This window comes from Macrobrachium nipponense, chromosome 15, assembly GCF_015104395.2.
Source record: "Macrobrachium nipponense isolate FS-2020 chromosome 15, ASM1510439v2, whole genome shotgun sequence".
NCBI lineage: Eukaryota > Metazoa > Arthropoda > Malacostraca > Decapoda > Palaemonidae > Macrobrachium > Macrobrachium nipponense.
The window spans coordinates 65280838-65293904 of record NC_087208.1 but is presented as its reverse complement, the minus strand read 5'-3'; the positions used below and the strand labels follow the sequence as shown (position 1 = coordinate 65293904).

Sequence of the window (13067 nt, the reverse complement as noted above, 5' to 3'; positions counted from 1 at the left end):
CTCTTAAACGAATCTGGTAATTAGTAATTTCTGTAATTGACTGAATTCATTATATGTAGTTGCTTGTTTGACCCTAATGAGTAACAATAGTTATCGGACACACGTGGAATTCGTTTGTTCACACAGATTTCGTTCGTTAACGCAAATTCGTGATAGTGATTTCGCTTTCGTTGCACTATAAATTACTTTATCGTGTTGTGTGTGAAATTAATTACTTACGTTATTAGCCATGGGTCCAAAGAATGTTGCTGAAGTTCATGGAAAGAAGAGGATGCTTTCTATGGAGACGAAGATGGAGATAATCAAGAAGTATTTGTTAATTTCTTTTGTAAAGTTTAATGTTAATGTTCTCTGCCTTTTTTTAATGTATTTCGTAAAGTTAAGTATTCATGTTTTCTGCCATTTGTCCTCCTCCTCTGTCGCCACTTTCGGACATCGCCTCACTCAAAAGGTAAGGTTTCACTCACCTTTTACTACATACGTACGTACATGTACCCTGTACCCTAATACACTTTATTTACAGGTACAGTAACGGTTAGGTTAGGTATTGAATGGTCCAAATTGTATTTCATTGTTCATTGTTCAATTTAGCCTTATAAAATTTACTGTGGTGTTTTTGTAGGGCTTGGAACGAATTAGGCAATTTACATGTAAAATGCAGTTCTGGATACGAAAAAATCAGGTTACAAGGGCCACTTCGGAATGGATTAATTTCATAACCTGAGGCACTACTGTATATATAGTACATACAGGCAGTCCCCGGTTATTGGCAAACTTGGTTAATGGCGCCCCATAAAACCAGCAATTTATGGCACCATAACAAGCCAAGTTTCGGTTATCGGTGCCAAGGTGCTGATACTAGTTATGGAGCCATAACATACTAAAGGTGCCAATAAGCAAAACTAAGCACCATAACTTGCTGAGTTTCGGTTAATGGCAGTTTTCACTTATCAGCACCCCGCAGATATCCCGGGACTGCCTGCAAATATAACTGCTGCCTCACTGGTAATTAACAGTACCACACTACTGAGAACAGAGCTACCATAAAATATGTCAGTGACTTGGACAAAAATGCAGTTTCACCGTACAGAAGTACCCTCCTGGAGAAAGAAAATGCCTTTGAAAAATGGAAAAACCTCTTTTTCTTGTCCTGAACTCACAACAATGCCACTTGTGACTCCTTAATGTTACAGAGTAATAAAAATATCAATCTCATTATTCTGTCTGTCCTCACATCTATTTAATATGTAAAATTGATGTACTGTAATTAACTAGTCCCAAAATACTAAATTAACAAGATTTTATATTATATATCTGCCATTTTCATGTTACAGCTGAATAGTTCTTTAGGATAAGGAATTGCAGAATCCTTCAACTGTATTGCATATAAACTGTACCCTTTTCTAGTCTAACATTCACTTGTGTCATCTAATCAAAAGCTGTAATGACCATCAATATTTGAATTTTTCTTGATTTATCATTTCTACATACAGTGTCATAGTTTTTGGGTAGGCCAGTAACTTCAAACATTGGTTCACTGGAATTTACATTACTCAAATTTTCACAAATTTACAAGTGAGATACAGTACCTATACGTAATCTGTTTCTTCAAAGAGACCAAAAGCTTAGGTTTCATACTTTTTCAACAAAGAAATCAAAAAGTTCTCTTCTTTCATTTTCAAGGTGGACCACTTTACTTCCCTAGGTACATACATTCACCAAGATTTTACATCTCAATCTCCTCTCAAGTCTAGTAAACGCAGCTCTAAATTCTAAAGTTTCTTCTGCAACCAATTTTTTTAGCTTCCAATCGTTTTTCCCAAACCCTAGACTGTTCATTCTTTAGAATAAAAAGTATTTTACTTAACTTTTACTAAGCAAGAAAAATTTCTGTATTTGCACAAAACCTACCCTAAAAATGACATTTATAATAATATAAAGTTTCACTTATACTTACCCGGTGGTTACATATAGCTGTCGTCTCCTGACGTCACGGCAGAATTTGAAATTCGCGGTAGCACTAATGGTTTGACAGGTGATCCCTCTACTCCCGCCCTCTACCGGGTACCGGGAACCATTCCAACAATACATCAGAAGTTTCATGCCTACCTGTCCATATGAGGGGAGGAGGGCGGGCTTCGTTATGTAACCACCAGGTAAGTATAAGTGAAACTTTATATTATTATAAAAATGTCATTTTCACTTATATAACTTACCCGGTGGTTATATCTAGCTGATTGACACATTTAGGTGGTGGGACAATGGCAGTAAAAATAAAAACAACTGTTGGAATTATCCGAAGATATAGGTTCCTTACCTTTAAAGACTGCTGACTCAGTGGTTACTGCCTCTGTAGTCTGCTGGCCTTTATTGTACCGACAGGATATATGGATCCGTGTGTCAGACACAATAATAAGTACTTGCCGTTGAGGACGTGACCGTAACGGACAAGACTATAATGCCCCTGCTCAGGGTGCAGTACAAATCACCACAAAATACAATGAAAAACGAGGGATCACCACAACCGGTTAAGAAATACACCAAGACATTAAAAGACTGAAAGATACTCAAAACTCCCTGTATCTTCAGACAACCTTAAAAATACAAAAAAACATAATCAAGGAGAAAAGTTAGTGAGGATGGGATACATCCTTCTCTCCCTCACCCAACACCGTGTCAGTCACAATGAATGGCCCCAATGTACTGCAATTTTCATATGTGGTTGCAAATCTGTCAGATAATGAGATGCGAAGACAGAATTGCTTCTCCAATATGTAGATTTAATAATGTCTTTCAAAGACAGATTACGTCTAAAGGCCATAGACGTAGACACTGCTCTAATTTCATGAGCTTTGACTTTAAACACTTGATATCTGAGTCCTGACATTGTCCATGTGCCTCAGAAATCAAATTCCTTAAAAAGAAAAAGGAAGAGCGCATTTTTAGAAAGAGGACGAGAAGGATCTTTCACTGAACACCACAGGTTATCACTCTTACCTCTTATACCTTTGGTCCTTTGCACATAATGTCTAAGTGCTCTCACTGGACAGAGAAGACATTCAGGCTCATTAGGCCCCACTAACTCCGAAATGTTCTTTATAGAGAAAGAACGCGGCTAAGGACGTGAGGGATTTTCATTCTTAGCCAAAAACCCCAGCATTGATGAGCAAATGGCATTGCCCTTAGCAAATCCAACTCTCTTATCAATAGCATGCAGCTCACTGATTCTAGCTGATGCTAAAGCACAAAGAAAAAGTGTCTTCCTAGTCAGATCTCTAAAAAGAACTAGAAGAAGATCAGTTTGAATCTATCTGACATCAGCCATTTAAGAACTACATCCAGGTTCCAAGCTACTGTTCTTGACTCCTTTGTCTTGGTTGTATCAAAGGAACGAATCAGGTCTGAGAGGTCTTGATTATTAGAAATGTCTAATCCTCGATGTCTGAACACAGAAGACAACATAGCTCTATAACCCCTAATCGTCTGGGTAGAAAGCTTCTTATTCTCATGAAGAAAAAGAACAAAGGAAAGTTAGCTAACTGAGGCTATAGAGGTCTTAGAAGACGAAATTCCTTCTTCTTTGCACCAAGCTCTGAACTGGACCCACTTAGCTTGGTACACTCAATCAGAAGGATTCTCTTCTGGTCTAGCAATAGCCCTTGAAGCTCTCTTTGAAAATCCTCTCTTTCTGAGGAGATGCTCGACAGTCTGAGGCGACTAGTCGAAGAGCGGACAAGTTGTGATGAAACCGTCAGAAAGTGTGGGGCTGTCTGAGTAGAATCCTTCCTTAACGGTAACTCTCATCGGAAAGTCCGTCAACAGCCAGTAGTAGGTCCGGAAACCTTTCCCTGGCCGGCCAAAAGGGGGCTATCAGAGTCATCCTGACGTTTCTTATGACCTCTGAACTTTGCCAGAACTTAAACTTAGCATTTTGAAAGGCGGAAAGGCATACAGATCCAGATTTGACCAGTCCAGAAGCATGGCATCCACTGTAAACGACCTCCTCATCTGGAACTGGGGAGCAATACAGTGGTAGACGAGCTGTCTTGTTTGTGGCGAAGATATCCAACTGAGGACATCCCCAAATCCCCCAAAGCTTCTTGCATATTTGAGGATGTAACGTCACCTCTGTGGAGAGGACTTGTCCTCTCCTGCTGAGAATGTCCGCCTTTACATTCTTCGAGCCTTGAATAAATCTTGTGCTCAAGACAACCTTGTTCTCTTTCGCCAAATGAGTAGGTCTCTCGCTGCCTCGCACAGAGAGAACGAGTGTGTACCCCCCTGTTTTTTTATGTAAGAGAGAACCGTGGTGCTGTCTGCTTGAACCAGCACTACTTTCCCTCTTACCTCGTCTTGAAGTGCATTAGAGCCAAATGAATCGCCTTCAACTCTTTTAGATTCATGTGCCAGCTTCTCTGATGAATCTGCCAAAGTCCCTACACTTCCTTTCTCCCCAGAGTAAGCTCCCCACCCTTTGTCCGATGCGTCTGACAAAAGCATAAGGTTGGGGGTCAACTGGCTTGGAGAGACAAGCCTTCCTCTAGCCTTCCTTCTGTATTTCCACCCAAAGGAAGTCCTGTTTGATTCCTTCCGAGATGGGGAACACGAAGGAGTCTGGGAACTTCTTCCTTTGCCACTTCTGCTTCAAGTAAAATTGAAGTGGTTCTCATGTTGAGCCTGCCCAGACTTACAAATTGCTCTATTGAGGCCAAGGTTCCTAAAAAAAGGATCATCCACTGATTCGCCGAGCAAGTTTGTCTGACGAGAAATTCGTCTATCTTGTTCAGGCAAGAGTCGATCCTTTGGAGAGACGGAAAAGCCTGAAAAAGAACTGATTCAGTCTCACTCCTAAATAAACTATCTCCTGAGAAGGAGTGAGACATGACTTTTCCTTGTTTACTAACAAACCTAGGCTGTCCGTCAACCTTAAAGTCTTTTGTAGGTCCTCCACACACTTCTGTCTGGACCTTGCCCTGAGAAGCCAATTGTCTAGATACATGGAGATTCGTATCCCGTCCAGATGAAGCCACTTTGCTACTGACGACAGGAACTCTGGTGAACACTTGTGGAGCTGTCGACAGGCCGAAGCAGAGGGCCCTGAACTGATAAATGCGGCCCTCCCGGAACACGAATCTCAGGAATCTTCTTGATTCCGAATGAATCGGAATATGAAAACAGGAGGGTCCCGAAGGTCTATGGAAACCATCCAATCTCCAGGATGAAGCTCTGCTAATGCGACTGGGTTGTTTCCATAGAAAACTTCGTCTTCAGGACAAAGACGTTCAGGGCACTGACGTCCAACACCGGTCTCCAACCCCCCGTGGCCTTCTTTACCAGGAAAAGGCGATTGTAAAATCCTGGTTCCTGCGGAGAGTCCACTAACTCTATGGCCCTCTTTGCCAGTAAGGCGAGAACTTCTGATGGAGGCGGCAAATTTTTTGGAGTTCTCCGAGTACGCTGACAAATTCACAGGAAATTCTGTGAGGAGGGGGGGTGCTTGATGAACGGAATGGTACCTTACCCTTCAAGTACCTGGGACCATCCAAGGATCCGCTCCGAGATGAGACCAGGTCTGCCAGAAAAGGTGTAATCTGGCTCCTACTGCTGTGTGGAGGACTACGGGCCTACTTCTTGATGGAAGAGGGAGTGGTTTTAGACGAGGCTCTACCTCTCCCACGAAACCTGGAGAAAGATCGAACGGGGGGCTCTCCCTCGAAATGGTTTAGGAGCTTCCGTGGAGGGAGCACTCCGAGAAGCAGAAAGAACCGGAGCTATCTTCCTGGGCTTCTTCACTGACTGTGATAAAAGATCCTGGTCGCTTTCTGTGTTAAAGATTGAGCAATCTCGCTCACAATCTCTTGCAGAAAAAGGTGTTTCTTGTCCAAAGGAGAGAAGAGCAAGGCAGACTTCTGGTTCGATGAGACCCCTTTCGACAAGGAGCACCAAATCTGTCTCTTTTTCAACACTCCAGAGGCGAAAATGGCAGCGAGCTCTGAAGCTCCATCACAGATGCCTTTATCGATACAATCCAGTAACGAGGCAAATTCCTTCAACTGCTCCTCTGAAAGTCCAAATGACTTGACTTTCCTGGCCAGCGAAGCAATAGCCCAATCCAGGAAGCTAACGACTTCAAAAACACGGAAAACACTCTTGCAAAGATGCTCCAGTTCATTTGCCGAAAAGAAAATCTTAGCAGTATTAAGGGCTGCTCTACGGGAAGAGTCCACGAGACTAGAAAAGTCTCCCTGAGCGGAGGCAGTCACACCCAGGGAAAAAACTTCTCCAGTGTCATACCAGACACGGCTCCTTGACGAAAGTCTTGAAGGAGGAAGACAAAAAACATTTTTCCCCTGTTCCCTCTTCTCCAAAAGCCAAGCGTTAACTTTCTTGATAGCTTTTCTTGTTAGCCGAAATCGAGAGGAGAGACGCGTGAACGAGGACGAGGAGTCAGGCTTACTGTCCTTTTCCACTGCGAAAACTAGGAGAAACTGGAACGGAAGTCGCAAAAGAATCTCCAAAGTTGTCAACGAAGGATCTTAAAAGGAGCTTATACCCCGACAAATGCTTGTCTTTTTCTGTAAGTACTTCTCCTTCTTCCTCCAAATCCGAAGCTTCCTTCGACGAAACTGGCGAACATTCCATCGGAAGAGGAATCCTGTTCGGCGAAGTCACACCCTGATGTGCCCGAGGAGGGTGCGAGAAATCAGGAGAAGACGTCTGAGCCTGTGCTAAGACGAATCCGGGCGGCTGAGCTGGCGCTGCGTTGGCGGCTGAGGTCGGCGGCCGCGCTGGCGGCTGAGGTGGCGCTCGCGCGAGAGCCTGACGTAAGGCGCCATAGACGGAGTCAGGAAAGGAGTCCGAACCAAAAGGCGCATGAAGCGGCTCTGAAGAGGAGTCAACATGAAGAGTCTGAGCCTGAAGAGGCGACTGAAAAGGAGCCTGCGAAGAGGACTGCACAGTAGTCTGCGGAAGATGTAAGGCGGTCGGGAGCGCATTCGGGGACGAAAGAGACTTGCCAAAAAGCTCCAAAATACTGCCTAACTTGGCATTCATCTGCTCAAACACCGAAGGTTGAGGATCCACCGACGTAGAAGGCATGGGAGGAGTAGAAGGATGATCCACAAACACGTCTGGAGCCGCAGGAGTTATCGCTTGAGGAGGCTCTGGAGAAAGGCTCCGAAGGAGTGTGCGTGTTCGGCTCTTCCACTTCTATGAGAGACGGCGGCGATAAATCGAAAACCGCCGGAGAAAAGGCTTCAGGCTCCTCCCAAAAACTAAAAGAAGGAAACCGCAGCAGGCGAAACATCGCGAGACCTTTTCAGCGGTCTAGAAGTCTTATTACGCCAACCTCTATAAGAGGAAACATCTGAACTAGAGTCGCTTGACGAAAAACACTTCCTCGCAACACCTTTCCAATGGTGAGCGACAGCATCCTGGGATACGGCTACAGGATTGCTTGAGGGGGCGGCTGCTCGGGAGCAGATCCCGCTCGCCTCCCTTCAGTTTTCGGCATGCCTCCTCCCAGGATCTGGGGAGTTTGACAGGGGCCTAGACCTAGGAGAACGAACGGGCCGAACAACCACCTCCTCCACTACACTTGCACTAAGTAATTTATCACACTTAACTACCACTTCTTGCAGTCTCACCCATTTTCTGCATAGTGTGAGGAAAGAGACAAATTTCGAGTCCATATTGGCTCGTAATACTGACACGGGATCGGGATCGGGAGATACAGAGTCGAGGGCAGGAGAAACCACTACGGGGTTAATAGGAACAGGATTAACAGAATTCAGAGGAATATCCTGGCTACTCACTGACTTAGAAGAAGATCTCTGTGAATACTTTCTGATTCTATCTTTTCTAACTTTCTCATATACTTTCCCAGTGCCTTCCACTCCTGAGATGTTAGAGACTTACATTCTTCACACGTATTCTCAAAAGAACATTCACGTCCCCTACAACTAACACAAGTAGAATGAGGATCAAGTGAAGCTTTAAGAAGTCTAGTCTTACACCCACTACTACACACCCTATACTGAATAGAACCGGTGTCAGACATCGTGAAGAATTCAAAATAATTCCTAAAAAGGACAACAATATCAAAACTAAAATAACTATAGCGCTAGCAAAAAGATCAATAAACTCAAGGTACATCACCAAAATAGAAAACCAAGATGATCAAATCCAAATTCCAACCAGCAGAGGAACCGTGTTACCGGTTCCGACGGCAGGAAACTTCTGATGTATTGTTGGAATGGTTCCCAGTACCCGGTAGAGGGCGGGAGTAGAGGGATCACCTGTCAAACCATTAGCGCTACCGCGAATTTCAAATTCTGCCGTGACGTCAGGAGACGACAGCTATATGTAACCACCGGGTAAGTTATATAAGTGAAACAAACCATTCGCAGCAGTAGGCTCTTCCGAATTCATCATTCCAATAAAGTTGGGACAAAATTAACGCTAAATGTTATTTCAAAACATTTAAGATCCTCAGAGATTGATTGATTGATTATGTCCGTTAAAAACTGGTGTCACAACATCTCGGTTATTGACACCAAAATAAATTTAGATAAAAAGTAGAATTAAATCTAAAATTAATTAAATCTAAAAAATCTAAAAATATATTTATATGAATAAATTTGTTCAAATATATAAACTCTTACATAGATATTCTATTATATATAAAATCACTTTGACACTGGCGTTACATGCAAAAACACCACAACTTTCACTATAACTGTAAAATTAATGATCATACTAACACATCCACACAAAACTGTACGTACATTTCTTTTTATTTTTCAGAATGTTAAACTCATTCAACTGTGCTTCTTTTGCAGATGCAAACCAGTGCGACTTTGATGTACGCTTTCAAGGCACCAACATTATCACCGAGAAAAGACTTTTCTGGGTCATGCCATCACGTGCAGCAATAATTGAATGTCTCAAGCGCATATTTCTTCACAAAATAACAGATACAATATACTCCCTGGGACAAAATTTCACCAATGACTCAAGTATAAAAGTTGCCCAAGAATCCTGTTCCACTCTCATCAAAGATGATTCTTTCCACTTCAAGTATGTCCCGAAAGGCACAACCCAATTCCTTTGGTATCCACTCATAGAGTGCAAACAAGCACGTCAAAAACTATGTGAAGGGGTGAAAGACCATTTTGAGACCTGCAATCACTCTTTAGAGAATCTTGAGATAACTATTTCTGAAGAACATAATACTTCTACATACCAACACAATTCAAATACTATTGATATTAGGAATGACCTCATGCCATCCTTACCTTGGAAATGTCAAGCAGAATATGACACTTCTGAGAAAAGCAAGATACTGATGTGTCTTTATATGCAATTAACAATTCATTAACAAAGGACTGTAGCAGGTTATTATGTCCTCCATACAGAATTTTATCAAACATAACAATTTTAAGTTCCACTGCATCCATGGACCTTACCTGTAGAAATAATTTACTACAGAATTTTCGTTCACCCTCTTGCTATACTCATGACAATGCATTCTGCTTCTACACACTGAATGACTCAAACTCCCAAAGCACAATGATAATCACCACTAACAATACAAACAATATCTCTGAAAATGAAAAATTAGTTTACATTCTTAAAAACTTAGTTGATTTTAAATGGAATAAATGGTGTGAACACCCTTTGAATTACACAAAACAATTCAGAATTATACATAATGTCTATCAAACTTACTATTTTTGTTATGGGAATCCAGATAACACTTATGCTAAAGACTCTTGGATTATTAAAGATATTACAGACAAGGAGTCTCTCGTAGCTATCAATGGGAATGTCAATGCAGCAAACATAGATTCCAACATTTTGCTCCAGGCATTAATTTTCACCAATAATAATATTAATGCAACAATATATGACGCTTTATCTACATCCAACTACATCTTTAAGCATCATACAGATGAATTCAACATAGCTGTCTTTGAAGCCAAACAGTCACAACCAGATGTATTGGATTATATAATGCCAGAAAAATGTATCATCACCAAAAATAAATATTTCAATAAATTAACAGACACCAGGTCAATATCAAGTCCACTAAATTATATTGCTTTTCACAATTGCTCCCTGAATTACAAAAAGGACGACAAAGATCTATTCCTCTTTCTCTACAATGGCTCCTCAAATTTGGAGTATATTTGTAGTAATAATACTGCCGTTATATTAACCTCCATCAGAAGGGAAAATGTCAATTTCCTCAATTCCACAAAATTTGCTAGAAGTTGTTTTGATGGAGGAATACACACGAAAAACAGTGAGGTATGTGAGTACATGACTGAAGGTGCTTCAGATTATGAAACTCAATTCTTTCATTTCTTGATATATCCACTAAAACTTACCAAAGCTTCAGCTATACAGCAACTTGCACAACGATTCAAAAGGCCAAATAAAATTGAAACTTTTAACGTGAACTTTGAATTCAATACACACCCTGCAATTTTGGGTGGCTTCACCATTCTACATCAAAATGACACCTATTCATCAGGAATTGATTACATCAATGAAATGCACATACAATCCTTACAAAAAACCCTACAGATATTTGTGACTGCCAATCTCACAAATAATACCAGATGTTTGGAAGATATTGAGGTTGGTAAGTTTTCTGTTAGCATTCATAGTGATGAGCAACAGCGGTCACATTATGTGATTGGGCCAATATCATCAAATATTTTCAATGAATCTTGTTTGAGAATTCTCCCATTTGATATTCATAAAGATTTGCTTAAAAGTAAAGATAAAGGACTGCTGCGAGTTAACAAATTTTGGCCCACTTGCCAGTATAACATGCTGATTGCATGGAATGAAAAAGCAAATGATACCACATCAGTACTTGATTGGGATTACCTATCCACTGCATGTAAGGCACATGAGCTAACTCTATTTATTCTATGCTGTGTTCTTACCCTAATGTCAATAACTGGCAACACAATGGGTATATCCATTTTGATACTATCAAAACTGATTAAGAAAAATGTGTTTAAGGTATATATGTCACTAGCAATGGCAGGTTTAATACTCAGCATCATGTCTGCTTTATTGGCACTGTTTGATACATATCTCCTCATGAGTGGGCAACATACATTTAACAATTTAAGAGAAGCACATTCAAGTTCTCTTGCAACTGAGCAAACAACAGGCATCCAACAAGCAGTGCTTCAGAGAGCAGGGTGGTCTACAGTGACTTCTGTTGCCATGAATATTTCTCTAATGTCTTCATTGATGTCACTGGCTTTGCTAGGTATTCTGGCATTGCAGCAAACAAGTTCTTTTGATGGTCATGATATAAAACCTAACAGAATGTCAAAATTCTTCAATTTCATTGACCATCACATATCTTTCATAATCCTTATCATATGGATATGGAGCATCATCTTTCCCATAATCATCAACTTAGAAGAGGGTTCATTTACTGGGTATTTTGATCCAGTTACAAAACTTACTATAAACACTGGAAGTAATAGAACCTTGTCATCCATAACCTACAAAGTTCAATTAGTCATGGGTTTCATAGCAGTAGCAACAATTACTACTACATTATCTTACATTACTTATAAATCTAAATCAGAGGAGCAAGAGGCACTCATTGCCCAGCAGGGAGAAACAGCACAAGTTATCATTCGTACTTTTTTCAAGATGGTGATACTTGTATTGGTGTCCTGTGGCCCTGTGGCTGTTAACATATTAAGTAACTTTTTTGTCTTTAATCCAGTTCTTCACTTTTTAATATGGTGGCTCTATATAACTGGATCCTCTGGGCACTGGGTAATTTTCTGCTTTTCTGGACAATGCTCCAGGGAGATAAAAAAAAGATTAGGACGAGTTTTCTTCCCTATGAAAACACATCAAGAAGAAATACACCTCTCATAACTGTTGTAGAAGCCCAGAATTATTATTATGGACTACTTTGCTCTCATTTCAAGCAGAACCCCAAAGCTAAATCTTGTATCAATGATACTGTAATTAGCACAGGATACAAACCCTCTCCCTTACTTGCTGTAACAACCCATCGGCAATATTACTGCGTAAAATAAAACGGATCTAAAAGAAAGAATGGAAGACCATGGAGAGCAACTTTGTGATGATATGCAAACTTATTCTAAGAATAATTTTTAATTCACTCTAACTTGGGACTGTCACTGGACAAAAGATGCAATTACACCTACATACCTATCCTAGGTTTCAAGTATCATGGTATCTCTGTAACCCCACCAGCATTAAACCTCGCTTTTCATTCCAAAACCTCAAAAGAAGTATCCCTCCAGGTACTAAACTGGCCTGAAATTTTAAATATATACAATTGATTTAAAGGGCTCAGGAGTATGTATCAGAATTCATTCCATCAACTCAAAGTTCCTTAAAAACTATTATCATCATTATTATGAAAGTAGCTCAACTAGACCATTGAGCTGACTTTCAGCTCTCATAGGACTGCCCAAAGGATTAGAATAAAATGCCAGGTCTTGGCTTGAGACCAAGAACTGGGACCAAACAGGTTTGTAAGGACAACACTTTTTCTCTATTTTCATTGTATCCAATCATCAAGTCGCGGTGTTCTTACTTCCATCCGATAGAGCGTTCCGCGGCCTTTCCGCCAATGTATAACACATGTAATTTCATTATTTGTATGCCATATTATCCTTTTATGTATGATTGTAAGAAAACACAAATCTCCTGTCTCAGAGTCATTTCTGCTCTCGATGCGAGACTGTACTACTTATCCGTCCGCACCTGTCTATGTCAACCCAGTTCGTCTGTAAATAAATCATCAGTATCCCAGCTACCTGTCTTAATCTCTGGTCCTCACAGGTTATTCAGTATGATGCTAAATCAATTAAAATTATATTAAAATCTCAACAAAGGCATACGCTTCCAACCTGGAACACACACACAATAAATTTTACTGTACTCATGATTCCATACATACACACACACACACTGAAGAGGTAAATTAAAATTCAGAATAAGTCAAATAATACTTTTAAAAGTTTTTTTTTAATTTATAAAATGCTCTA

At 40.6% G+C, this 13067-nt stretch overlaps 1 protein-coding gene across 3 annotated transcripts in view; it reads left to right on the top strand.

Annotated features, from left to right (window-relative positions):
• The window catches only part of LOC135195023 (uncharacterized), a 165299-nt gene extending 152468 nt beyond the window's left edge, over positions 1–12831 (top strand). For all 3 annotated transcript variants that reach the window (XM_064221325.1, XM_064221324.1, XM_064221326.1), the window contains one exon: positions 8841–12831. In XM_064221325.1, the coding sequence (XP_064077395.1) occupies positions 9457–11922 (2466 nt within the window). In that variant the 5' untranslated portion in view covers positions 8841–9456 and the 3' untranslated portion in view covers positions 11923–12831. The remainder of the gene's footprint in view (positions 1–8840) is intronic.
• Positions 12832–13067: the final 236 nt, after the last annotated feature.